The sequence below is a fragment of the Callionymus lyra genome, chromosome 1 (genome assembly GCF_982586985.1).
Source record: "Callionymus lyra chromosome 1, fCalLyr1.hap1.1, whole genome shotgun sequence".
Classification (NCBI taxonomy): Eukaryota; Metazoa; Chordata; class Actinopteri; order Syngnathiformes; family Callionymidae; genus Callionymus; species Callionymus lyra.
Window position 1 is genome coordinate 16,278,724 of NC_141818.1, and position 27,459 is coordinate 16,306,182.

Sequence of the window (27,459 nt, forward strand, 5' to 3'; positions counted from 1 at the left end):
CGATACACATTCTATGAAACCGGTGCTTTTGATGTCTGGTCCATTTCATGAGCTCTCATTTAGAAAACTAAAAAATCCTGGTCTACTCCTCTTTCTACTTTACTTTTTCATTTGTTCATGACAGTGAGTTCATGAAGTGGCATCACAGACGCACGATGATATCACTCAAACCCTCCATGAGCCAAGGTATCAAGCAGTCAAGTTCCCACACAATTTTCTTTCTATTATTGTCTCTTTAAACCCTTATCTTAGGGTCAAGGTGACCCGGAGGCCCGGAAATAAATGTAGTTAACCCCAAAGGCAAGACAATGGATAACACATACACGTTTATTTTCAGGCCCCCGGTCACCATGAACCAGAGATAACACAAGGGTTAAAATTTCCCACCACACTACATGATAGATACAGCCCTTAACCTGTTTAAATATGTGTTTATATTGAATAATATTAACTATCCACAAATGCAACCTATTTACAGTTTCACAGGGGCACTGGATGGATAAGATAAAATAAGTAATCCAAAGCGCTCAGGGAGATTTTCCGTACTGAGCAGCTGGGTGTGAAGTCGACCCTACATCTGCACGGCTAAGTCACATTGACGGTGATGAAGCTCCTCTGGAAAGCTCATGGAAGAACCATAAACTTTCAGAAGCTGCCACTTGCTGCCGCATTTAAACCGATGTTTTTATAGATCGTCTGTGGCGCTCTGATGAGGTTAACACCAGTTTATTGATCCCTGTTTGCATGTTTTCTTGCCAACTTACATCCCACAATCCTCTGCCAGATTGTTCACACTACAACATTTTACAATTTGCTTTACATCAGAATGTTTTCATGCATTTAATGAGCCCTTAACAGTTCTAGAATATATTAACACTTTAACTACTTCTGTAGCCGGAGTAAAGATTGTAATCCTTTAAAAAAAAAAAAAAGAGTCAGGCCTCCATTAAGAAAATGAAAGACCACCTGGAGAAAAAGGAATGCATCAAAGACAGTTTAAGATTTGTGAATCCTGCTAAAAAAAACATTTGAGGGAAAACATGGTATTATTAGTGTCTCTCCCCCAAATATATATCAATAAAACACTCTTGAGTTTGGCCCAGATGTTTTCCTGCAAATTTTATTTATTGGTTTTCCTTCATCACTCAACGATGAGATAACTTTTATCTCCAAAATGAAACATGTTGCAATAAATAAACGGAAAATATCGATAACGCGAATCACAGATTTACCCAGTTATCCCTGTCAGAACCTCATCTCTCCTGTCGTGTTTGTGGGGGCTCTAACCAGGTGGATAAGGCTAAATTAGGGGTACGTACTGGTGGGTAAAACTGACGACTTCAACAACAATAAAAGAAGAACCACAGGAGAAATATGCAACATAAAGAGCATATAAACAACAACAAGCTAATCAAAGACCCACCAGCACGTGTCTACTCTTAATCATGTACCGACTTTGGCTTTTGCAAGACAGATGAAGGTAAAACAATTGATAAAAATATGCAATATATACTATCAAATGTTTCGCGACACTACACATTTGCAAAGCTTCCTTGTTCACTATCATGCTCACGCATACGGTCTTAATGTGCTTAGGAAATATTTAAGTTTTAGTTTTCTTATTGTGTTTAGAAACAAGTAAACAATAAAGCATTGACCCAATTTAAATTAAATATTTTAGTAATGTCAGGCACTTTATTGTGTCCAGCTTTATTTTAAATCAATTAAATTTTCCTTCATGTGTCCAGGTTGACCCAAATAACTTCCATGTTAACACTTTCCAGGTACTGGATGGGGGAACATAATCGGTGACATACTATAAATGTGCCCAATATTTTAAAACGTTTTTATTCTTAATTTTGTTTTGCTATTGTTGAACCAAATGGGCCCAAGTTGACATAAAACAAGTTGCTACTAACCCAAGTCTTCAGTATCAGAAATCACTGTCCATGTTTACATTGGACTTCTTATTAATGTTCATATACTTTAATGTGTTCAGCTGAACAGTTTTTATTAATTTGTACATATATATATATATATATATATAATAAAACTCTTTTTTTAATAATTGAGTGTGTGGATCAGTTTACAGAGCTTGCTCTCCTCCAGTGTGGATTCGTACCCCAGACTTCAGCGTTGTAGAACTTTCTCCTGCTGTGACCACATCCAACACCCTGTCACTCTGCACATACTACGAGTACATATATATATATATATATATATATATATATATGTGCAATAAATACATGAGATGTTTTCCTTTTATTGTTTTTCTTTTCTTTTTCAGACACATCTAGCAAAATATCATTGATATATTCTGTTGCAATATATCAGATAATGCAGATACCATGTGTCATGATATTATCATTATCTTGGGCTTAAGTATTAAGTCGTTTCTTTCCCCTGTCATGCTACCCCAAAGTAATATCATCTTGCGTCACGCTGACTCCTAAGAGGAAGGAATTGTACCTGATGATCAACTGATATCTAACTGACATCACGCCCCGTCTGAATCTGATCAAGAGCTAAACTGGTCAGGAAAACACCAAGTATATATAGAAACACTTCAGATTATGAAGTGATTTTGGTTTCATGTAAATATCAGAGAACACTGTTCAATAAAAAAAGAATTCCTTATTATTACATTGTGGCTGCTGTTGTTTTGACTAAAAGTGTAAGTCATGGAGCTCAAAGGTGAGCGAACCAACAACCTGCAGGAACAATCATCTGATCTTTACCCTCTGAAGTTGCCATAAAACCAGATAAAGAAACCTTTACACTTGTGTGTGTTTTGCTCCAACAGGAAAATAAAACTCTTTTTTTAATAATTGAGTGTGTGGATCAGTTTACAGAGCTTGCTCTCCTCCAGTGTGGATTCGTACCCCAGACTTCAGCGTTGTAGAACTTTCTCCTGCTGTGACCACATCCAACACCCTGTCACTCTGCACATACTACGAGTCAACACTTTGCCCCCCCGTTACCTTCTGTCATAATCCATACATCTAATCCGTCCTCAAGATCACAATTCAACAAAGAAGAAAAAAAAGAGTGTTTTCCACTGATGGCTTGTTAGCAGCGACAGCTTCTCCTCTGTGAACGACCACGACGTTACGTAATGAAAGATAAGTTACAACCTTTAATGACTCTGTGGTCACGTCTTTGAACGTCATGTGATTATCAAACGTGTTAATGAATAGCCAAAGTCATAACGGTGCTCATAAAACTCATCTTAGAAAGTTTAAGTGTGTGAATATTTTCTCTTGTAAAAACACATGTGTCAGTTTAATGATAAAATCTTAATTATAATGACAGTCAAAGCTATTTATTTTTTATAAATAAAACTATTTTGGTAAATTAAAATGTAATATTTGTGCAGAAATGCTTACTTTTCACATCTTCTGAAAACAATAATAATAGTAAGATTTACTTATAAATAAAAAACAGGTTCATTTAAAATGAAAAATCACTTAATGTGACAAAATATTACAGGATATACATGAGTAATAAAAATAACTGGTTTAAGATATATTAAACTACTGGAAAAGGTTGTAAAAAAGTGACAAAAAAACAAACAAAAGACTCTAACCAACTAACATATAACTAATAATAATTAACACAAGTTTGTACATTTTTAATATGTCATACTATTTTATTTGTGCTGCCGCGATATACTTAATTAGAATAATATTTTAAACAACTCAGAAGAAAAAAGCATAAAAACTCCATCATATTATCCTCAGCTCTGCTCTGCTCAGACTGTAAAATAACCGTCAGCCACAGTGTTGGTGACACATTAACACGAGCTATAAAGTTCCAAACTGTTGCTCAACGCTCCAATAAGGAGGAAAAATGACTCAATACTGACACAATCGGGACAAACCAGATGTTATGGCACAAACAAAGAGCGTGACGGGTTAATGTTGGAGAAGGTGAGAAGCCGTGAAGTACTCACATGTGAGCGCAGAGAAGTCTCGTCGGCACGAGAGGCAGTAAAAAAAAAACTCTGCCGCTCCTCTCCTTCTCAGGCGTTATCTCTGCTGAATGATTCAGAGTGTTTGACTGGGTGTCCGTGGGCGTGTGTGTGAGGCTAACGTCTGCATATGTGTGTGTGTGTGTGTGTGTGTGTGAAAGAGAGAGAGAGAGAGAGAGAGAGAACACACTTTAAGGCTCATCAGGGAGAAAGAAGTAATAGTTTCCATCCACAGCTGGAAATAATAGAAATTCCCATACAGGCACAAGCTCTGAGGTCCCGCCCTCCAGACTTTAAGAGGATATTTCCAGTCTTCAGGCTCACATTCGTTCATTACATCTTTATTATCGCTTCTGGCACATTCAAATCCCTGCAGCGAGAAGCAGAGCTGACAGATCTAGACGACTGTGCTGCTGCAGTTTGTGTTAATGCCTGTAGAAGAATGTGTCAGACACTTGTCAGCAGTGTTTACGAGTTTTTATATTTTTTCATAAACAAGGACAGTTATGACATCATCAAATGGACATGTTTTGAAGTGCCACCTTCTTGAGCGTGTACATATAATATACATGTTTTGTTTGTTATTTAAATCGTTGAAAATTGCCAATGGGTGAGCATATTAATGGCTGTCAAAGAGGCACCTCAGGTTCTGGATAAGGAACTATTCACCTGCAAGAAATACAAAAGAATAGCAAAACATGAGGACTTGACCAGGAGAGTGCTATTGATAAAATTATATAAAATGATCTGTCGTTTCCATAGAAATTACAAATAATATGTCGTCAATAGGGATTGAGAAAAAAAACGATACATCACAATTTTTTTGTTTTACGATACCGTACTGATATTCAACAGCACTGTTTGGTTTCTTTTTTGATTTGTTTTATTTACTTCCAAATAACATGTTATTGATATCACAGTTATTTTATGGTTTATATTTCAATATATACTGTATATTTATATTTCACATGCAAATGTTCACTGACTTTGTCCATTTCTGCGATGCAATTCCAATTCTGGCCAGTCATTAGGTCGCAGCTAAAGGAAAAATTAAATCCTGCGATATCCCAGAAATCACTAAGAACGAGAGGATACAGTCAGTTAAGGCAGTTTTTAAGCTGATGTTTGGACATATAAAAGTTTCCAAACAAATTAAAGAAGTTACAACTTAATCAAGAGTCATGTGGTCTGTAAATTCTGCAACGTCAGAGTCAAGTACTCGACAATACTACAAATATATCCTTGTTACTACAGTATCACAATATATGGTAACGTTGCTACTTGATCGCGATGTGTATTATATCGTCAGATTACTGCCAATAAACACCATTTGCTGTATTGATCACTTAAAATGTACTTAATCAAAGCCATAGCTGTAAAAACTATAACTTGTACATTAAATATACAACAACTCATGACATTTTCTTTAACCAAGACAGATGCAATAATATACAAACTATGCGAGTACAAAAAAAATGTAGTAATGTATTAACCACAGGTCGCATAATAAACTGCAACAATTGCAGCTCTTATAATAGTTAACATCGTGAGAATAACATTTTAAGTATGATTATTATTACTGATTCAGACATGGTCAGTTTCATGAAGTTCAATTGTTTGTTTTTGAGACTTTAGTTTGAAACATCTGACTTCAGACACTGTTGAGATTGAGCTTCTGTTTTTACTCAACATGGTGCTGGGTGTGTTCACTTCTCTTATCTACTCTTTCCTACTCCCATGATGCTTTGCTCTCACAGTAGATGAAGGCTAGAAATTTTACTTTTTAGTTTGCAGATGACAAGTTCAGAGTCACTTCTGTGAGGCAGCACAGGGGTCACTGAGAGGACATGAGGTGTCACTGGAGGTGTCAGCGTACCTGTTGGACCAGAAACCATCACTCTGACTGACGTGTTGATCTACCTTTGTGACAGGCAAAAATGTACATTTTCTCTCATGGATCAAACAGTTCACAGTGACTAGTATAAGCTGATGTCTTAATATTTGTTCACAGTATCCAGAGTTTTCGCTGATGAAGTATATATATTATTTACAAATCTGACCTCTATTAATTAAATTAACTTGTTTAACTGCTTGTTTTAAATCTCTGTTTTGCACAGAATGTCGGGTGTTGGGAATTATTATTAATTAGAAGCGAATTAATAAATTAATTTAAAATTTGAATAATTCGTTAGTGACTCAATAGTGCCATCTAGTGGTCAGACAAATGCTATGCATCACTGTTTAGTACTGTAAGTAAGTAAGTAAGTAATTGAAGTAAAGTAAGTAAAGTAAAATTTATTTGTATAGCGCTTTTCCAGACCAGGGTCACAAAGCGCTTAAACAATAAAAACAATATACAATAAAGTATATACTTTAAAGATCAAGATAAAACTGATAACACAACAGGAGTTCCAGAAAATCAAGGAAAAGCCTGAACAAATAGATGTAGACTTAAGATGTTTCTTAAAGGAGTCAGTAGACTCCATTAAGCACAAAGACAGAGGAAGATCGTTCCAAAGCTTAGGAGCAACAGCCTGGAAGGATTTCTCTCCTCTGGTCCTGAACCGTGTGCGTGGAACCACCAGTAGATTCTGATCCACAGACCTCAGAGCCCGAGCTGGGTGTAAGGCTGGATCAGATCAGTGATGTAAGGAGGAGCCTGACCATGAATAGATCTGAAAGTAAGAACCAGAATTTTAAAGTTGATCCTGAAAGAAACTGGAAGCCAGTGAAGATTTTTAAGGATCGGAGAAGTAACTGTTTGAGTATGGGGTTTGTTTTTTTTCTCCAAATAAACGACTTTAAAAAAAAAAAAGGTTTTATTGTTTTATTTTATTCATTGTAACTTGTATTAGTAAATATCATGGGTTATTAATTCAATAACGAATATGTGCGTCATATAGCCGCCACGTGTTTATTTGATGAACTACAGATAGTTTAAAACCCTAATTTAACATTACATTATATTATCGTTAAATGTCTTAGTGGACAAGCATTAAATAATCTGGAATTTTGTTTCATCCAAGAACTGTAAAATACTTTATATTTTACCATCATTACACAAACACAAGTAAAATAAGATTTAAATTTCAGAATTCCAGTCCGCTTTAAGAGTCATTACTTGTATCGTTACTATATTTGTTTTAATGGGATGACCTTGCCAATCCAAATATATGGAATGAAGTTCAAAAGAGAGTGTGCGCCAGAACTTGGCAAAGAACACACAATCCTTTAAATGTTTGCACTTCAGTCAAAGTAACACTACAGCCTTAGATTTGTTTATTATTTAGTGGATAACTTTGGGATGTTTTACTAGAAACTGAAGTCATACTAGGTCAGTGTTTGTCGGTCATCTAAGTTTACCATGGGTGATGTCACTAACTGTCCACAGGAAACAATAAAGATAAAAAACGTGTTTGAGGGAAATACCTGGTTTGTGCCGGATATTGAAGTGTATCTTGTGCCAGTATTCCAAAAGGAGTTACTCATTTACAAATGTGTCATTTAAAATAAATACGTCATAATAAATGTCACAACACAGAGAAATCCACTCTCTTTACACACGTGACGTGCAACAGTTATGACAAGGTGTTGATTTGTGTTTGTCTAACAGGATTTACTGTCATCTACGTTGCTCTCATTGCAATAGGTGTGTCAGACCTTGAAATTTCAGCATATTTACTTGCAACTACACATTTGTTAATTGAGTTATGCATTTGAAAAACCATGTTATACATTTTTATATCACATTACGCATTTGTAAAATCATGTTACACAATTGAATAATCATTTTTACACATTTTACATCAGTATACGTATTTGTAAATCTAGTTACCCATTTGTAAATGAAGTTGCACATTCGTAAATCACATTACGCATTTGTAAAATCATGTTACACAATTGAATAATCATTTTTACACATTTTACATCAGTATACGTATTTGTAAATCTAGTTACCCATTTGTAAATGAAGTTGCACATTCGTAAATCACATTACGCATTTGTAAATCATGTTATGCATTTTTTGGTGATGTTACACGTTTGTTTGTCAGGCTTCACATTTATAAATCAAGTTGCACATTTGTAAATATAGTTACCCATTTACTGATCTCTGACACACTGACATATTTATAATAACTTACGTTCAATTGTGACCATTATGAGACAATAGTAACCCTATGAAGAGACGATTTTTAGATTCAGGGACAACCAAAAAGAGCAGGTTGCTACAGTGATCCACCCACCTTTTTAACATACTTCTTTAGTTAGCAGTCGTTCTTTTGTTACCACAGGCCTATGAGGGATTTATGTAAGTCACTAATGTCTCAGGTAGTAAATACCAAACTTATGATAGACATCTTACGTAAGTTTGTGTTTTCCTATTGTTGTCTACATGTCTGATCTGTAGGTAGATCACACAGGTAGATCCGGTCACAGACAGGATTTACAGGTGGAGGCAGGAACAAGGGTAGTGGCTCCATGTAGGCCACGAGTCTTAGTCGAGGACACACACGGATCACTTTAAGCCAGAAACAAGTCATTCTCTCTCCAGACTTGTTGACAGGAGAGACAACACTAGTGTGTTTGCTCATCGCTGAGGAGGAAAAAAAACTGAGCCCAATGGTCTATCTTTATGTTTGCTGATAACATTCCTGCCCTCATCCACAGTTGTCTGGACCGAAATCAAAGATACAAATGTTTGGAATGATTTTCATATCTGCTTGATGAGATTGTGATCAAAAAAGTTCCCTTGTAAAGCAAGTTATTGCTACAAAAGACGTGTTGTATGAAGTGAAAAAAAACCCCCACAAAGAAACGGGTTTCAGACCTTTGGCTGTGATTGACGTCAGCCTGTGACTGGCTGGCACTGTCAGGTGGTCTCCACTGTGAGAAGGTCGAGGTCAGCCAATCACAGCTCATCTTCTGCTGGTCGGCAGACTGCTTTGGTCTGGAACACTATCTGTTTGAAGAAAAAGATAAATAAATGGGATTTTAGGTGTGCTAATATTGCCGGAACAGTCCTTTCCTAAAATAATAAAAATAATGTAATTTAAGAATAAATGTAACTTTAAATATAAATATATTAAACGTTCAGAAATAGTACCATTTCAAGTTAAGTTTAACACTTTTAGCATTACTTTACAATTGTGTGGAATCGATAGTTGTTTTTAAGTTAAGAAACAGTAAAACGTGTAATATTTGAATCACCCTTTGTCAACAATACACAGTAAGGAATACTAAATGGGAAGCAAAATTCAGAATATAAATAATATTTTAACTGTAAGTATACGTATGTATTCACTATTATTTCCGAAAATTAGCTTTTTTCTTTTTTTTTAATCTTGTATCAACAAATATTTAAAGCTTTACTTATTATTATTTTTAACTTTGATATAGCTTTTTTATGCGTTCGATTCAAGAGTAAACACTGTGATGCTAAGTGATGCTCAAAACACAAGCTAACGGTAAACATTAAATCGATCATAAGCACATTTGTGACACACTTCGTCACGCAACGTATTTATAGGTAAGAAGTTGTGATATTTACCAGGTTCTTCTGCGCGTAATATGCGTAGTTTGTTTTATTAAACTAGAGTAAAGTGCACGGACGTGTAGAGCCTCTCAGAAGATGGAACCCAGACCTGAACAATGGATCTCAGAGCATTGTTATCAGAGCTTGGAATTCTGTCCAATAAAATATAAAATAACAATAATACGTTTTTTGTTTTGTTTTTAATATACGCCCAATTAGATACATTGTATCTATTGTACTTAATTTAAGTACATCACTATATTATTATATTTGACTAACTCTAAAAGTATTATGTGACCTGTTAAGCAAATGTGCAGGTTTAAACTATTTTTTATGTATTATTATTTCAATCTCTCTGTTCACAGTCATGAAGTTTAATAGTCATGTTGTTATTTATGTTGTACCATCTCTTCTTTCAGAGTAACATGTTGTGGAGTAAGTCGCTCGTCAATGTTGGATGGAGGTGACGTGATGTTTTTTAAGTAACACAAAAATCACAACGACAGCCTTCTCAACAAACTTTATTTTACAAAGGAAACACGATGAGTTGATCTGACACGTATTTTATAAAAGTACATCATTGTCCGCCTTGGGACAAAAACATAGATTTACACTTCCTTTGGCAAATAAGGATGATTCCAATGTTAGTAGAACTAAAACACAGAATGTTTGTTTGAATGTATTTCATTAAGAAGCAGGAAATGTTTTGATAAATAAAAGAAAAACTATAATATAAATCAATACATTTGTGTATATTGATCTATATTTACAGTACATGCAACCGTCTGAGCTGCCGCCTTTGAGCAAGGGAACTGTAAGGAGTTCCCTAGTTTGACTCAAACTTAAGGCCATCTTCTCTGTCTGGACTTCTACTTCCCTACTTCTCTCCAAAACTATGGAGTCGCATTGGTTGGAAGCTCCAGATAATCCTAACGTGTGTTCAACTCGCTGTTGGTCCAATCTGTGACTGGCAGCTGTGAATCACCAGGAAATCATTGTATACAATAACAAGACTTGACATCATCTCAACCCTTCTTCCTTCAGACCCTCTCTCCTGGGCAGTTGAAGGGGAATGATATGGCGACACAGCGGGCAGTTGTTGAACTCCAGCAGGAACTTGGACTCACACAGCGAGCACAGGCAGCGATGACCACAAGGAAGAGTAAGAGAAGCTGGTTCCTCCATGCAGACCACACAGTCTTTAATGTCATCGCTGTTGTCAAGCTCAGGGTCGTAGTTCATGTGGTCACTGTGGTCGACAGCAGTGGTGCACTCAAGGACATCACATGACCTCCTGGTGTACAGACGAGTCTTCTTCTTTGAACCTGCAGAATAAATCAACATTAAGTCAAATCTATGGTGAATGATTGACAAGATATTTGGACTCACCCTGCAGGACGATGGCTTGTGTCTGACCGTAGAGGTCAACGACGGCCCAGAGCGGCCGGCTCAGGTCCACACCTGACAGCAGCTTGTGTTGGTATTTGCCGAAGGAGACGTAGACGTTGCCCCCATGAGAAACCCAGAACTCCAGCTCTGAACCAGCCCGGCAGAGGGATTCAAGCACTGGACCCACCCAGTGACCCGAAGCGATGCTCAGGTGTGGGATGGACAGGCTGGGCAGAGGAAGCTGTCTTTTTCCGGGGGGAACGTTAGTGAATCCCACTCGAAGTGCTCCCTTTGACTGAGACAAACACTTCACCACCTTCAGTCGAACTCTCTCCTGCAGTCTGATGGGTCGACTGCTGAACAGGAGACCGTTTTTAAACGTGTTGTCCTCTCTTTCGGCCAGCAGACCACCTTGACTTAGGTGAACCTTGACCCCCTTTACGAGGTGATGAAAGGTCAAATGTCCCAGACAGTGGACACCACATCGTGTTGAGCGTTGAGACTCCATATCTGTAACCACAGTAATTGAAACATGAAGAGAGTCCAAACTTTAAAATTATAATTTATAAACTCTCTAATAATCTTTTTTTATTAGTTTAAAAAACAAATCTCATCGTTATGTTTTTGTATTACCAAATACATTTATTTTCAACCAACATAGTTCCTTGCTAATACATTTTCTTCCTCCTTTTATTTTTAAATGATTAATCTATTACATATACTTCTATCCAGTCTTACCATGTTTTAATAGTTATTAATAATAATCGATTTTCAAAAGAAAATAAAGCAAAAATAAAAACACCCATAAAGGCATTTTGTTGTACTTCGCGACGCAGACAGACGAGTACAACTGGGCAAACAATGATTCACATTTTAAAAATTCAAGCTTTAAGCAAGCCTTTACATAAACCTGTGTTTTAAAAATGTTTTTATTAAGTTTTAGATATAACTTTGTGACTTTTTACGAGTCAAAACAAGTTATTAAAGAAAAGTAATTAAAGGAAACATAAAGAAAATAGCTCACCCAAATGCATTAGTTGAGTCTCCAATGAAAAGAGAAGAATAATATCCAGACTATCCGCGTTCACTCTCAATGAAAGACTGTGACTAACTTAACTCGCACGTTGAGACTAGTATAGATAAACAATCGTGACGTCACCGGAAGCGACTTCCGCATTTACAAGAAAGGGCGTGTATCAGTTTAGCTTTATTGCAAACAATAACACGTTTTTTTTTTTATCGAAGCCTGTCCAGTGTGTAATGTTTTTTTTAAACATTATTATAAATGATTTTAAACTCATTTTCACGCCCTCTGTCTCCACCTGCTGGCGAATCCAAACCCATCGATACTGACTAGTCACGAGTGCGTCAGAAGTATGTAAAGTGTTTGTTTATTTTGGCTTTATTTCGGAAGACTTTTTGTGGTTCGCAAATATGCCGTGAGATATTGTATAATAAACTTTGATTTTCAGCAAAAACAACAACTTAACTGGAGTTGGACGCATGAATGTGCTCGTTTAAAAAACAACAATAATATTGTTTTATGTTATGTTGTCTGACAACGCGTTTCAGACTTTGCCACCAGTGACCACGAAACTGCAGCGCAGATATAATTCTCATTTTGGTACAACGAATAAATTAACTTGTCATTCTAGCGCAACATCTCTAAAAAGTCTATTAAATTGTTTTTGTAATTCTGCATCCTTTTAATTCTTTTAATTCTTAGCATAATCTTTAGGTCATCTCTTAAAGATGTAGGATTGAACAGGTGCACGAATTTAAAAACAACTCCAACTCCCCACTGGGAAATCCCAGAATACTTCAATGAAGCATAAACATGAAGATGTTTCTCATTTGACAAAAAGGAGAGACAGAAAATCTTTGTACGGGTCTGTATATCTTACACAGTAGAGCAGATAAAGTGTGTGTTCATGAATGGTGTGAACACTTCCGGGGAGTTCCAGTGGGAGAAGTGGAAAATTCCAGGTCTTGAACTCGTGATAGCAATGGAAGACAGAAGTCTGTCCTTCATTTTATGTGATCACAAGAAAGATGATAGCATCTCCAGGATCACATCGACATACCACACATTGTTCTACTGTCTCAGACATTTCACTAAAAGTCCATTTGTAATAATCTCACCTGGTTATAATTTCAGTTAAGATCAGATGTCTTAAAGACTTCTTAGTTTCACAAATGTTGTTGGAAGGGAATTAGAAAATAAGCCATGGTAGAAAGCGTGATTGTTGACTTATTATGATTATTTAAATCAATGTATGATTGAGTGTAGATGTCAAATGTGTTATAAAAATAAAGAAAATGTCACATTATAGCGGCCACAAGTGAAACAATTAGAAGTCTCTTTGTTATATTTTTATTTATTATTTTTAAATAAATTAAAATCTCACTCAAATCTTTTTGTTTTGCTGAGGTTAAAAGAATATATATTAAAATATATATTTTTTAATAGTAAGTAAGTAATTTTTATTTGTATAGCGCTTTTCTAGACCAGGGTCACAAAGCGCTTAAACAATCAGAACAATATTCAATAAAGTATATACTTTAAAGGGCAAGATAAAACTGATAACACAACAGGAGTTCCAGAAAATCAAGGAAAAGCCTGAACAAATAGAAACGTCTTAAGATGTTTCTTAAAGGAGTCAATAGATTCCATCAAGTGCAAAGAGAGAGGAAGATCGTTCCAATATACAAATAATATAATATAATAATATAATAATATAATAATATAATAATATAATAATATAATAATATAATAATATAATATATAATATATAATATATAATATATAATATAATATACATAGTAAGTGTTCGCACACGTTCAATTTGAACATTATTAACACATTATTTAATTTATTTATTCACCCATAATCATGGACTCACAGTATTTATTTATGCATTTTCTGTTCTTAAAAATAATACAAATATGTGTTTTCAAAAAAGTACATTAAGTAAATACTTATATATGTTAAGAGGAAGAAAGGCAAATATTAAAGTCACACAAGTTCTGTTTATTGTTTAAGACATACTGGAAGTTTTTATTTCGTCACTTCAGTGAAATGTAATAAAGTCTCCTGGCAACAATTAAATAATCAAGTGATTAAACTGGTCAAACATAATAATTTCACAACTCAAAATGATGAGTGGAAAAATCCTATCAACGAGCTCATCATCGTGGCATCATTGTGATCTGACCGAAGAGTAAGAATCTGTCCTGGTTCTCATGAACACATTCAGCTGGTTCTCGTCGTCACTCGAAGCTGAAAAGCTGCATGACGGTGTGTGCGACAGGCACAGCCATGAACGACGAGCCGCTCGGACGTCTTCATCCTCGGACTCACTTTCTGCACCTGCAGGCAAAAACATGGCTGATGGTGAGTTTGTGTGAAAGCGTGAAGCCTCGTGGTGACAATTCCTACCTTTGTGTGCGTTCCCGGCACATGTAGATGTATTCAACGTCAGAAGATGACCTTCTGCTAAATTAACATCTTCTTCACTCGCTTATCGGGAATATGATACGGCGACACAGCGGGCAGTTGTTTAACTCCAGCAGGAACTTGGACTCACACAGCGAGCACAGGCAGCGATGACCACAAGGAAGAGTCAGAGAAGCTGGTTCCTCCATGCAGACCACACAGACCTGCTCCTCTCCTACGATCAGAGGACATGAGTTACCAGAGCTGCAGGTGTGTGACCTCCAGCTGACAAGTCCTACTTTGTGAGTCTTTAATGTCATCGCTGTCGTCAAGCTCAGGGTCGTAGTTCATGTGGTCACCGTGGTCGACAGCAGTGGTGCACTCAAGGACAACACATGACCTCCTAGTGTACAGAGGAGTCTTCTTCCTTGAACCTAGAATAAAAACATCTTTAATTCAAATCTATGGTGAATGATTGACAGAAGATATTTGGACTCACCCTGCAGGACGATGGCTTGTGTCTGACCGTAGAGGTCAACGACGGCCCAGAGCGGCCGGCTCAGGTCCACACCTGACAGCAGCTTGTGTTGGTATTTGCCGATGGAGACGTAGACGTTGCCTCCACAAGAAACCCAGAACTCCAGCTCTGAACCAGCCCGGCAGAGGGAAACACACACTTGATCCACCCAGTGACCCGGAGCGTTGCTCAGGTCCGGGATGGCCAGGCTGGGCAGAGGGAGCTGTCTTTTACTGGGGGGAACGTTAGTGAATCCCACTCGAAGTGCTCCATTCCACTTGGACCAGCACCGCAGCACTCGCAGTCGGACTCTCTCCTGCAGTCTGACGCGTCGACTGCTGAACAGAAGTCCGTTTCTAAAAGTGTCGCCCTTTCGCTCGGCCACCAGACCACCTTGACTCAGGTAGATGTTGTCCCCCTTTATGTGGGGGTGGAAGGTCAAAGGTCCCAGACAGTGGACACTACATCTTGTTGAGCGCCAAGACTCCATATCTGTGAGAGAAACATGAACACAAAATTAAATCTCATTAAAGGAATATATTTGACAGAACTTCCATATACATTATATTTAGACATACAGTACACATATAAAATAATAATAATAATAATAATAATAATAACACAATAATTCAAACAATAAACATTAATAAATTATAATAATTATAGAAAATACTTAAACATGAAAATCTTTAAATAAACACAATTAAATAGATTAAATAATGATAAATAATGATTAATATATATGAATATATGTTATATATAGATATAGATATAAAAACTAAAGTAGTACAACACATTACATTTTTTTATTAAATAGTCGGACTACAGTGGACAGTAAAGGAGTGGCGGAATCTCTCCTTCTTACATTTTTTTCAATTGTCAATTATCTGCATTAAAAATTAAATTAAAGAATACAATAAAAAATGTAAGGAAAGAATTAAACTTTATTTAAACTTTATTAAAGAGAAATTAAGATGGTTCCTTTTAGTAAAATTCTTTTTTCTTTTTTTTTTCTCACAAAAACAAACAAAAAAACTTATCTTAAAATATTCTACCTGTTAAATGTTAATATTATTTTTGTTTGAGTGTATTGAAAATTAAATAATTTACGACTTTTAAAAATCCTCTTTCCTCGTTACTTCCGCATGAGTCACAGTTAAAAGAAATCAATCCCTTTAGGAAATTCAATTCCTGAACTACACACTAGTTTCATATTTGTCTATCAAACAATCAAATATATGAATGAAATAACCCTTCAATATTTTTAGATCTCAAAACAAATGCTCAAAGAGCGTAAGAACTTACCGCAGCTCTGCCTCTCAGTCTTCATGTTGAATGTCAATGTTGACTATCAGAGAGTGAAAGGGAAATAAAAAGCACATGGCTCTCCAAACAAGTGGGCGGGGCTTAGAGGGGCATGAAAGTAAATTTCCAAACTGGTGAACTGCGATTGCGCTGAGATTATGAAACTTTTCTTATTTGAACACAACTTCAGCAGTTGAATAGCAGATAAATGTGTAAACTAAACATCTTTATCTTTATCTTCTGGAACTCCTTTTGTGTTACCAGTTTTATCTTGCCCTTTAAAGTATATACTTTATTGAATATTGTTTTGATTGTTTAAGCGCTTTGTGACCCTGGTCTGGAAAAGCGCTATACAAATAAATATGACTTACTTACTTACTTACTTACTTATCTAAAGTTTTGATGAATGAGTTCTGCTGACTCAGCATGTTGAGCTCGCACGTTCAAGCGGGAATGTTGGTGAACAATCACTTTATTCTCATTTTAAATTTCAATCCTCTGATCCACTTTTTTTTAATCCTTAGCCAGGAAAATCTTTATTTGTTCCCATGGAAAAGCCCCTCAAACTCCTGAGCTGCCTGAGAATCCTCGGACATGTAAACTGATCTGAAAACTTCCCTCACGTGATTTCCAGGAAAACCGTGATGACTCCAGAGCTCGTGTGGCGAGAAGAACCAGTAGTGAGAGAAAAGGAAAGTGACATCACCAGTGGAAAACTACCAGCTATCGCAGCAATAGTTGTGTTCCTCAACATCCTGTTTTATCACATTTTATGGGGTCTTTTTTTCTGTCACATGTTTAACACATTATGACAACACATGCTTGGATTCCTGGATTCATACATTTATGTCCTGAACACAGAGAGATCTGATATATTTTCTCTATTAAAACAAGTTTAAAAAGGTAAAGGCATATTTTTAAAACTCTGGTCGAATGGTCGGCTGAAAATCAAAGTAGTTTAATGCTCATGTCGATATCGTTGAAGTGTTGAAGATAAGACATTTTTCTTCGCACAACAATAAAACTGATCCTGTCCGGGGAAAGTAATTTGATAGAATTTTTTGATATGACAAACACACCAGTATTTCACAGAATTGGAGCCTGCAAAAATAAAATGTCAAAATCCAACCCCATAATTCCTGTTACAGACAGTTTGGTAGATATAACGATATAACGCTGTTCGCTTCAAAAGATCCCGCTCTGCGCGCCTGTCAGTGACGCGGCGTCGTCAGTGACGTCATCGGTGCTGAATGTGGGACTTCTTAATGTTCGCTCCATTACTAATAAATCCTTTATTCTTAATGATCTTTTCACAAGAGTTAATTTGGATTTATTATGTCTTTCTGAGACTTGGCAGAGAGAGGAAGAGTTTATTCATCTGAACGAACTCTGTCCAGTAGGGAGCGCTGTCCTGGGGAAGCCTCGCCTCTCTGGTCGTGGAGGAGGTCTTGCTACTGTTTTTAGGGAGAGTTGTTCTTGCAAAGTGATTCAGACACAGGAATTCACTTCTTTTGAGTCTCAGATGATCTTGGTTGGTTCTACAAGACCTTTCTATTGTGTGTCAATCTACCGTCCGCCTGGTCCTGCGGCGGTGTTCTTGAAAGACTTTAGTGACTTCTTATCTTCCTATTCTTGGAGACTTTAATCTTCATGTTGATGACGTCACATCTTGTTCTGCTAAAGAACTTTTAACTTTAACTGAAGCCTTTAATTTTGAGCAACATGTTTCTGAACCCACTCATCAAAAAGGCCACATTTTAGACTTAGTTTTTACTCTTGGCCTGAACATTTCTAATGTATATGTACATGATGTCCATCTGAGTGATCATTCTCTTGTCTTGTTCAACCTGGACTTCATCCCTGAACCTAAGCCTTTGAAAGTTAGGTCTCAGAGGCGTGTCATCTCAGCCGATACTGCAGACAGTTTTTCTGCTATGTTTGACCGTCTTTCCTTTGATGACTGTCCAGATGTGGACAGTTTGATTCACTGTTACACTGATCATTGTGTTGAAATACTGGATCAAGTGGCACCTGTTAAATCGAACTTGAAAATTCAGAAAAAACGGTGCCCTTGGACAAATGAAGATCTCCTGAGTCTGAAGAGACTTTGTCGAAAGACTGAGCGTCTCTGGAAGTCTGCTAAACTTGAGGTGCACAGACTTCACCTCAGGGATCTGTTGACTTCTTACAATGAGATGGTAGAAACTGCTAGATCTGATTACATCAGAAAACTGGTAGCAGCAAATAGGAAAAACCCCAAAGTTTTGTTTGACACGATTAATTCTCTCGTGTCTCCTGCTCCTCAAATCACGCCGGTCTTCTGTGAAGCTGACAGCAATGCAGATTTTTCATTGACAAAATTAAATTGATCAAAGAGAAAATCTCTCCCCCTTTGTTGGGAACCCCTACTGTCTCTGAGCCCATCTCCTCCTCTTGGTCATCCTTCACTGCTGTATCTTTGGGTGATATTTCAGCACTAGTGAACAAGATGAAACCCTCCTCTTGCTCAGATGACGTCCTTCCTTGTAGGCTTTTTATCAAAGTATTTGATGTAATTGGCCCCTGGGTTACCAATATGGTGAACCTCTCCCTTTCCACAGGGGTTTTTCCCAATGCATTTAAACATGCCATTGTGGAGCCTCTGCTCAAAAAACCAGGCTTAGACCCAACTGACCTCAGTAATTTCAGGCCTATTTCTAAGCTCCCTTTCTTGTCCAAGATCTTGGAGAAGGTGGTGTCCGAGCAGCTGTCTTTGTTCCTGGATCAGAGCGACATCCATGAGAAGTTTCAGTCTGGCTTCCGTAAACATCACTCTACGGAGACAGCTTTACTGAAAGTGTCCAGTGACATCATGATGTCGGCTGACTCTGGTAAATTCACTGTTCTGGTTCTCTTGGATCTGTCGTCAGCCTTTGACACAGTTGATCACCAGATCCTGCTGAGAAGACTAAGGGATGAAGTGGGACTGTCTGGGTCTGTGTTAGAATGGTTCTCATCTTACCTTTCTGGGCGCAGTTTTAGTGTATCTGCCAATCAAATGAGGTCTGAATCGGCAGATCTGTTGTGTGGAGTCCCTCAAGGTTCTGTTCTGGGTCCTTTATTGTTTTTGCTGTACTTGATTCCACTTGGTAAAATCATTCAGAGATTTCCAGATGTTTCTTATCACATTTTTGCTGATGACATCCAGCTCTACTGCTCTTTTGATCCAACTGAGCCCCAAAGGCTGAACAGCTTAGTCAATTGTTTGCTAGAAATCAAACAATGGCTGAGTGAAAACACTTTACAGCTTAATGTGGACAAAACTGAAACTCTGGTGATTGCTCCTGATGATAAGATTCCAGGGTTGAGTCAGTACTTGGGTGACTTAGGTCAGTCTGTCAAACTGAGCCTGAGAAACCTGGGTGTTGTATTTGATAAAGACATGTCTCTTGTTCAACACTGCAGAAAACTGACCAGAAACTGTTTCCTTCAACTGAGAAAAATCTCTAAACTTAGGAAAATGTTGTCACAACATGATCTGGAGCTTGTAATCCATGCGTTTGTTTCTTCTCGTCTGGACTATTGTAACAGTTTGTTTTCATGTCTTAACAAGAAGGATGTGTCTCGTCTGCAGTTGATTCAGAACTCTGCAGCAAGAATTCTGACCCGCTCAAGTAGGAGAACTCACATTCTCACATCCGATCCTTAAAACTCTTCACTGGCTTCCAGTTTCTTTCAGGATCAACTTTAAAATTCTGGTTCTTACTTTCAGAGCTATTCATGGTCAGGCTCCTCCTTACATCACTGATCTGATCCAGCCTTACACCCAAGCTCGGGCTCTGAGGTCTGTGGATCAGAATCTACTTATGGTTCCACGCACACGGCTCAGGACCAGAGGAGAGAAATCTTTTCAGGCTGTTGCTCCTAAGCTTTGGAACAATCTTCCTCTCTCTTTGCGCTTGATGGAGTCTACTGACTCCTTTAAGAAACATCTTAAGACGTTTCTATTTGTTCAGGCTTTTCCTTGAATTTCTCGAACTCCTGTGTTGTTCTCGGTGTTGTCTTGATCTTTGAAGTATGTACTGTTTTGAGTATTGTTTTGATTGTTAAAGCGCTTTGTGACCCTGGTCTCGAAAAGCGCTATATAAATAAATATTACTTACTTACTTACTTACTTACTTATACTTTTCTTTCGGCCCATGATCCAGACCCATTTAGTCTCAGAACATGGCAAGAACATAGCAAGAGGCGCATTAAATGCACAATGGATAGAAATGAAATCAATAAAAGAATGTACTGCTGCATTAAAAATGTGCTATAGATACAGATATAAATATAAATATAAATATAAATATAAATATAAATATAAATATAAATATAAATATAAATATAAATATAAATATAAATATAAATATGTTTTGTGGATGAATATAAGTTAACACTGCAGCTAAATGTGGACAAAACTGAAACTCTGGTTTCAGTTTTTTCATCCTGATGATAAGGTTCCAGGGTTGAGTCAATACTTGGGTGACTACGGTCAGTCTGTCAAACTGAGCCTGAGAAACCTGGGTGTTTGTATTTGACAAAGACATGTCTCTAGTTCAACACTGCAGAAAACTGAAAAATTTCCTTTAACTGAGAAAAATCTCTAAATTTAGGAAAATGTTGTCACAACATGATCTGAGTTTATAATCCATGCATTTGTGTCTTCTCGTCTGGACTATTGTAACAGTTTATTTTCGTGTCTTAACAAGAAGGAGTTGTCTCGCCTGCAGTTGATATAGAACTCTGCAGCGAGAATTCTGCCCAGCTCTAGTAGAAGAACTCACATTTCCCCGATCCTTAAATCTCTTCAGTGGCTGCCAGTTTCTTTCAGGATCAATCTTTTAATCCTTACATCAGTGATCTGATCCAGCTTTACACCCCAGCTCGGGCTCTGAGGTCTGTGGATCAGAATCTACTGATGGTTCCTGAACACGCTTCAGGACCAGAGTAGAGAAATCTTCCAGGCTGTTGCTCCTAAGCTTTGGAACGATCTTCCTCTCCCTCTGTGTTTGATGATCTACTGACTCCTTCAAGAAACATCTTAAGACACTTTTATTCATGCAGGCTTTTCCTTGACTCTCTGAGACTCCCGTGTTTGTCTTATGTGTCTTGACCTTTTAAACATATATTGTATTGGGTGCTGTTTTGATTGTTTAAGCGCTTTGTGACCCTGGTCAGGAAAGCGCTTTACAAATAGTACTTACTTACTTATCTTTATTTTCTGATTATTCCAATTATTGTCATGATAACACCTTTATTACTCTCTCATTTGGGTCATTCATGTTTAGTAATTTATAATAGAAATCCAGGATTGTGTATTTCAGTGCATTTCATAATGCTCTCTCTTTTATATTTAAATTATAATAATCATATTTTGATAAATATTATGTTTTCATGTTATTGTTGTTGTTTAATTAATTTTTGTTGCATAATTTAGTGTGTCCCCCTGAAGACATAACAATAATATGTAATGTATTGAAATATTTATGTGTGTGTGTGTATACTCGTGAAAAAGTCATGAAATATGGAGGATCAGCGTCATGTCTTCACTATGGTTGGGTTGTGGGTTCAAAGGAGAACCAAAACAGAGTTATCAAGGATAATTGCTCCTAATAAAGTGTAGTAAACGTGTGCAGGTCGGTGGTGAGTCCAGCCAAATAAATGCTGAGACTGCACTTTCTATACACATGACCCATCCAACAATTAAGATACGTTCATATACGACCCAACAGTCCTTGTGCAGCCTCCAAATAAACATCCAGATCGTGGTTTGAACCCGCACCGACTACAATAGAGACCTCAACACAATCTGTCCGGACATTTCCCTGGAGTCCAGCAGGACGGGCAGCTCCTCCTCTGCGTGCTCCATCACTCAGCTCGATGCTCGGCCACTCCAACATGGCAGCCCATCAGAAAACCTACTTGTTCCCTCTCCACCTGTTCAAAACACTATTAATCTCTAGACGTTCAATCAAACGCCTGCTGCTCACGCAGGAGCCAATGGACGCCTGGAGCCCCCCCCCCCGACCAATCCCGGCCTGGATTCTAATGTGGCCCCTCTTTATCAAGGTGCGCCCCCTTCCTCGCTTTATTATGATAACAGAGGTGAGTGTTGGGGTCCGAACCAAAAGGGATGTCGAGCGATAATGGAGCCAAGAGTCGGGATCAGAGCTTAAGATCTGTCAGGACCTGAACTCAGACGCTGAACTCTTGTGGGACTTCTCTTGGATCTTACGGGGCCACAGACTTGGATCCATGGATCCAAACATCCAGGGGTCTTTTCTGTTCAACAACAGCCTGAACCAGTTCCCCGGTGAGCTGAAGGCCCCCATGTGTCAGTACTCGGTGCCCAACTCCTTCTACAAGCTCAACAGCCAGCTGCCGGCCGGGACCCCGCACGGCATCAGCGACATCCTGAGCCGCTCCATGATGGGGGTGGGCGCCACGGGCACCACCACCCTGCTCTCCGGGTACTCGGGCATGGGAGGCTTCGCCCAGTCGGTCACCGGCACCTCCATGTACTACAACCGAGACTACAACTCCACCCTAGGGGGCTTCTCCAAGACCGGGTCCGAGTGCCCCATGAAGGGCCGCAACTGCTGGACGGAGAGCAGCTGCGACTGGAGGTCAGGGAAGCAGGCGGGCGGCAACGGTGAGTCCTGGGAACGCTCACTGCAGAGAAGAAGATCTCGGCTTAATAATCAAACGGTTTTCAACTCCGAAAATCTATAGTAATATTACAAAAATGTTTCTTAAGATTCAACAAATCTTAAAGACTTTTGTCTGGTCAAATAAATAAGTGATACAAATAAATTAAACTATATATTTTAAATGTAACCATTCTTTAACAATCAGCTATGTGTTTTGTTTTCTATATTAAAATATATATTTTTATTTAACAATTCTTTAAGAAGCAGTAGATTGTTTTGTCAAATAAATATATTTAACAATATATATTTTTTTACTTATTCCTTATTATAAAGTACTTAGGTGAAAATTAACGTTGTTTAAAAACCAAAATTTTAAACTACAAAACCATTTAATTTAAAAAATAATATTGATATAAATGTATCGTCGTAAAAAAAATCTGTCCATTAATATGAGGCAATAAATGTTATAATAATATATGTTTTGTATTTTGTTATAGTAAAGAAATATATTTCACACACATTTCTTATGAACACAGTTATACTGAGTCATTAAATGATTATTATTATTATTGAACCATTCAAAATAAATATTGTTGTAAACACAATCAAAAAGAAGAAATAAATATAAATGAAATAAATGTAGATGAAACAACAAAAAGTTGAACAAATTTGAATCTTTTCTTGTTTTCTCTGACAGACATGAGCGGCAGAAAGAAACACACCAGACCCACCTTCAGTGGTCACCAGATCTTTGCCCTGGAGAAAACCTTCGAGCAGACCAAGTACCTGGCTGGACCCGAGCGGGCCAGACTGGCGTACTCGCTCGGCATGACCGAGTCCCAGGTCAAGGTGAGGAAAGAGTTCCGGAAAATTCACAGGAACCAGCGGTTGTGACTCAAGATACAAGTTTAATATAAAACATTGGGTTTTTAAAACAACATTCTTAATTAACCAAATGTTCAATTTCACATTTTACTTTGTCGGACATAAATCTGTAATAAACCTGACATTTTATTTTACAAATTAACTGCAGCTTAATATGTATCAAACATTTTTTTTAAATGATGCACGTCTACATCATCTTGACTCTAACATTAGGCAGTAGCCAATGAATGAAGCAGGATTTTAAGTATATGATGGTATTTAAGCACTGAGAAGAAAGAAGGGGTCAGAAAAAACCGCAGCAATTTTGTTAAACCTGAATTTATAGCTATTTACAATGAATAATGAATGAATGATTATAATAAATGAACAATGAATGAAGTTTAAATGTAAGTAAGTCAGTAATTTATATTTGTAGAGTCATTTTCCAGACCAGGGTCACAAAGCGCTTAAACAATCAAAACAATACTCCATAAAATCTAAGCTTAAAGTGCCAAGACAACACCGAGACAAACACGGGAGTCTCGGAAAATCAATGAAAAGCCTGCACGAATAAAAATGTATCATGAAGTATATGATAGTGTTTGAGAGAAATGGAAATAAATACACTTCAAAATAAAGGTTTAAAAAAACAATGCAAATATTTTTACAGGAGAATCTCCTCACCTCGTGATTATTACTTATACTAAATTATTTGTATTTGTTTTTATCAAACAGGCCTGAAAAATGTGCTTCTTTTGTAACATGTATTACACATATTTTTTATTTTTAAAAGGTTGATGCTTAATGACATCACAGAATTAGAATGATGGCATGTGGGAGAGTTGTTGCGTTCTATTTCAACTATTTTATTATTTAAATGCACTTTATTTTTGGATACTTGGTTTATATCGTTTGTTATTTCTGAACTTGTAATAGAATAGTGTTCATAAAAATATAAATAAAAGAGCTGCAGCAATCTGCTTTTATAACTGTATTCAAAATATAAAAACTACTTTGTTTTATCCTAGAATTCATACTATACTTTATACCTTTTGTTTGGCCAGTTAAATGACCATATTTAGAAACTTATTTAACAGTGACAAGACAACTCATTCAAAAAGGCATTGCTACATTATAATAGGACTATTTAATTACTATTTAATATTTAATCAGTAGGATTTATCAAAAACTAGTTTTATCCTCTGCTGGATTATCTTCTAGTTTAACGTGTGTGGCTGGTGTGCAGGTCTGGTTCCAGAACAGGCGCACCAAGTGGAGGAAGAAGAGCGCCTCCGAGCCCACGTCCACGCAGCAGAACCAGGCCGGGCAGAGCGGCGAGGTCTCCGAGAACGAGGTGGAGGACGAGGAGTACAACAAGCCCCTGGACCCGGACTCGGACGACGACAAGATCCGGCTGCTGCTGCGTAAACACCGCAGAGCTTTCTCGGTGCTGAGGCTCGGGCCGCACATGTGACATGAAGATTCATCAATAATATTACAGATAATAACACGCATGTTTAGAAAGCTCTGATGCAGATCCACGCTTTAAAATAAGTTAATAAAAAATACTTTTTGACAGAAAAACTCAGATTTATTTTGTTATCGACAATGTGTTTTTTTGTTTTACACAATCAAACCTCACAACAACAGTGATCACTAAGAAGTTTGTACCAACCATGAACACAAAGGCTTAAAACAAAACAGCTACAAAAGAAATAAAACACACACACACAAAAAAATACAGGACAAACAATAAACAGACATTAAGCATCGTAACACACACAATGACATACATACAGTATAAAAAAAACAAAGGCAACACACACCAGAACACAACATAAGGTCCAATAATAAAACAAAACCTAAACACAATTAAATTATGAGACACAAGACTCACACACATGGATGGACAATATCTCACAATAACAAACACACCCAAATGAATCCAATACACACAAAAAAAGTGATGTGCACAAGGTATCACATTTGTAGGCAGGAAGAGACACCAAAAACGAGTACAATAAAAAGCACACATAAGGACAACCAACAACACATACGGTTCCTACTAGACACAAGGTACATAAACGCAAAAATATACTAACCAGACAAAATGACTGAAGCTGATGCAACTTCACACACTAAACTAAAATTTAAGTCAAACAAACCTGAGCACACAACTGTGAAAAAACACATAATCTCTTATAGACATAAACATAGACATACAAAGTTGACATCAGACACAATGAAAATGCAATGCATTTACGCACACTAATAAACATGTACACAAAATATGCACACGAAAACACCAGACAGACAGAAGTAAAAACGCACTAAAATTAGCATCTTTACATCTACTGCACAAATGTTGTTGTATCTTTACTTTCACAAAACGCAAACACAAAAACACACATACACACCAACACTGAACTATCATTTGTAAAAAAAAAAAATGCACAAAAACATCTAAACAAACAACCTGAACCAGCACAAACCAAAACATAAAAAAACAAAAAACAAAAGAAAAACGATTAATCTAATGACAACAAAAGTACAACACTATCTGTGTTACATAAAACACACCGTGTGTGTCAATAAACACACCTACACAGGAAGGTGAAAAGGTGAACATTGTTGTGTTTATTTAGCTTCACAAGTCTCGTGCTTTTTTTTTATCACATCGTCATTGTGAAACTGAAAGTACTTCGCTACACAAAATTTGACAAACTATGGCAATCAAGGACAAAGATAACAACTGTAAACCACCTGTTAGTTTGAGCAAAACAACAACGTTGCACTGATTTAATTTACCGTTTTCATTTCTTCTTCTTCATGAGTTACAGCCGCACCTTGACCTCCTCCGACCTCATTCCTGCCATAACTAGTAAGTAGCCAAACAGGTACAGTTGCAATCTTGTCCGTTGTTTTTCAATGAGTGATTACTAGTAATTAAGACCCACAATGCACTGCAACGGTTGAAGCAGTATTGATGATTAAACATGGTTCTGAATATTAAAATAATATAGGTTTTCTTCATATTCAGCACATATAAACTAAAACAACTTGTGTGAAAAAAATCATTGGGATTAATTGTACTGAACTAAACTGGTGGACAATGCTAACAACCTAGAATGCTAACTTGATAACTAGCGCCCTCTTATTCACCAGCTAATTCAAACTAATACTACCTTTATGCACAACATGTCAACTTTATTGTTCGCATACAAAAGCAGGTGAGTGATCGAATTCCGACGTGTGTGTGCCACTTATTTAAAATAAACAATGCAATGCTAACACAATGCTAACTTGATAACTCTCCCTTATTAACAAGCTGATTTTTTAAACTGTATTTTCTACTTGTGAAACAAATGAAGAAATTAAATGTTAGCATTTAAACTCGGTTTACCGAAAAAATACTTCTAACTGAATTGTAACACTAAGTAAACAAACAATGCGAAGCTAGCAGCCTATAATGCTAAATACAGATTTAGCATCTCATTAGACGACAGAAACAAACTAGTATTTCTACTTTTGTGAAACCAGGTAACAGAAAGGTTTAAGGTCTTTGACAAATGTATTTTTACTTTATATTTCGTCATTTAATGTTGTTTGGATCCATCATAACTAAATTTATATATTTAATGTCATAAACTTGTTCCTTAACGATCTCACATTAAATAAAAATGGAGAGCCTTGCTGTGTCTGCACTCGTAAAAACTTGGACAACAAATGGAGGGCCACAAGTTTTATATCCCTGTTGTTAATAAACACACA

At 37.0% G+C, this 27,459-nt stretch overlaps 4 protein-coding genes across 7 annotated transcripts in view; 1 reads left to right on the forward strand and 3 right to left on the reverse strand.

The window, feature by feature from the left end:
• Positions 1 to 4,107, reverse strand: part of sorbs3 (sorbin and SH3 domain containing 3) — a 28,564-nt gene extending 24,457 nt beyond the window's left edge. For 2 of the 4 annotated variants that reach the window (XM_087794801.1, XM_087794795.1), the window contains exon 1: positions 3,953 to 4,103. The gene's annotated coding sequence lies outside the window, so the exon portion shown is untranslated. Of the gene's footprint in view, positions 1 to 3,952 lie in introns of all 4 variants that reach the window. The other 2 variants (XM_087794809.1, XM_087794797.1) reach the window with 2 other exon arrangements.
• Positions 4,108 to 10,008: 5,901 nt separating this feature from the next.
• On the reverse strand, positions 10,009 to 12,036 carry LOC148088199 (E3 ubiquitin-protein ligase NEURL3-like). Its single transcript, XM_087803990.1, has 3 exons — positions 11,917 to 12,036; positions 10,893 to 11,402; positions 10,009 to 10,828 (listed from the first exon to the last, which is right to left on the reverse strand). The coding sequence occupies exons 1-3, from the start codon at positions 11,924 to 11,926 to the stop codon at positions 10,524 to 10,526; spliced, it is 825 nt and encodes a 274-aa protein (XP_087660116.1). The 5' UTR covers positions 11,927 to 12,036; the 3' UTR covers positions 10,009 to 10,523.
• A 1,866-nt stretch (positions 12,037 to 13,902) lies between these two features.
• Positions 13,903 to 16,428, reverse strand: LOC148088200 (E3 ubiquitin-protein ligase NEURL3-like). Its single transcript, XM_087804102.1, has 5 exons — positions 16,151 to 16,428; positions 14,828 to 15,337; positions 14,628 to 14,762; positions 14,332 to 14,563; positions 13,903 to 14,262 (listed from the first exon to the last, which is right to left on the reverse strand). The coding sequence occupies exons 1-4, from the start codon at positions 16,173 to 16,175 to the stop codon at positions 14,406 to 14,408; spliced, it is 828 nt and encodes a 275-aa protein (XP_087660228.1). The 5' UTR covers positions 16,176 to 16,428; the 3' UTR covers positions 13,903 to 14,262; positions 14,332 to 14,405.
• Positions 16,429 to 22,429: 6,001 nt separating this feature from the next.
• Positions 22,430 to 27,393, forward strand: nkx6-3 (NK6 homeobox 3). The gene is made up of 3 exons (XM_087794911.1): positions 22,430 to 22,841; positions 23,522 to 23,673; positions 24,935 to 27,393. The coding sequence occupies exons 1-3, from the start codon at positions 22,430 to 22,432 to the stop codon at positions 25,160 to 25,162; spliced, it is 792 nt and encodes a 263-aa protein (XP_087651037.1). The 3' UTR covers positions 25,163 to 27,393.
• The last annotated feature ends 66 nt before the right edge of the window (positions 27,394 to 27,459 follow it).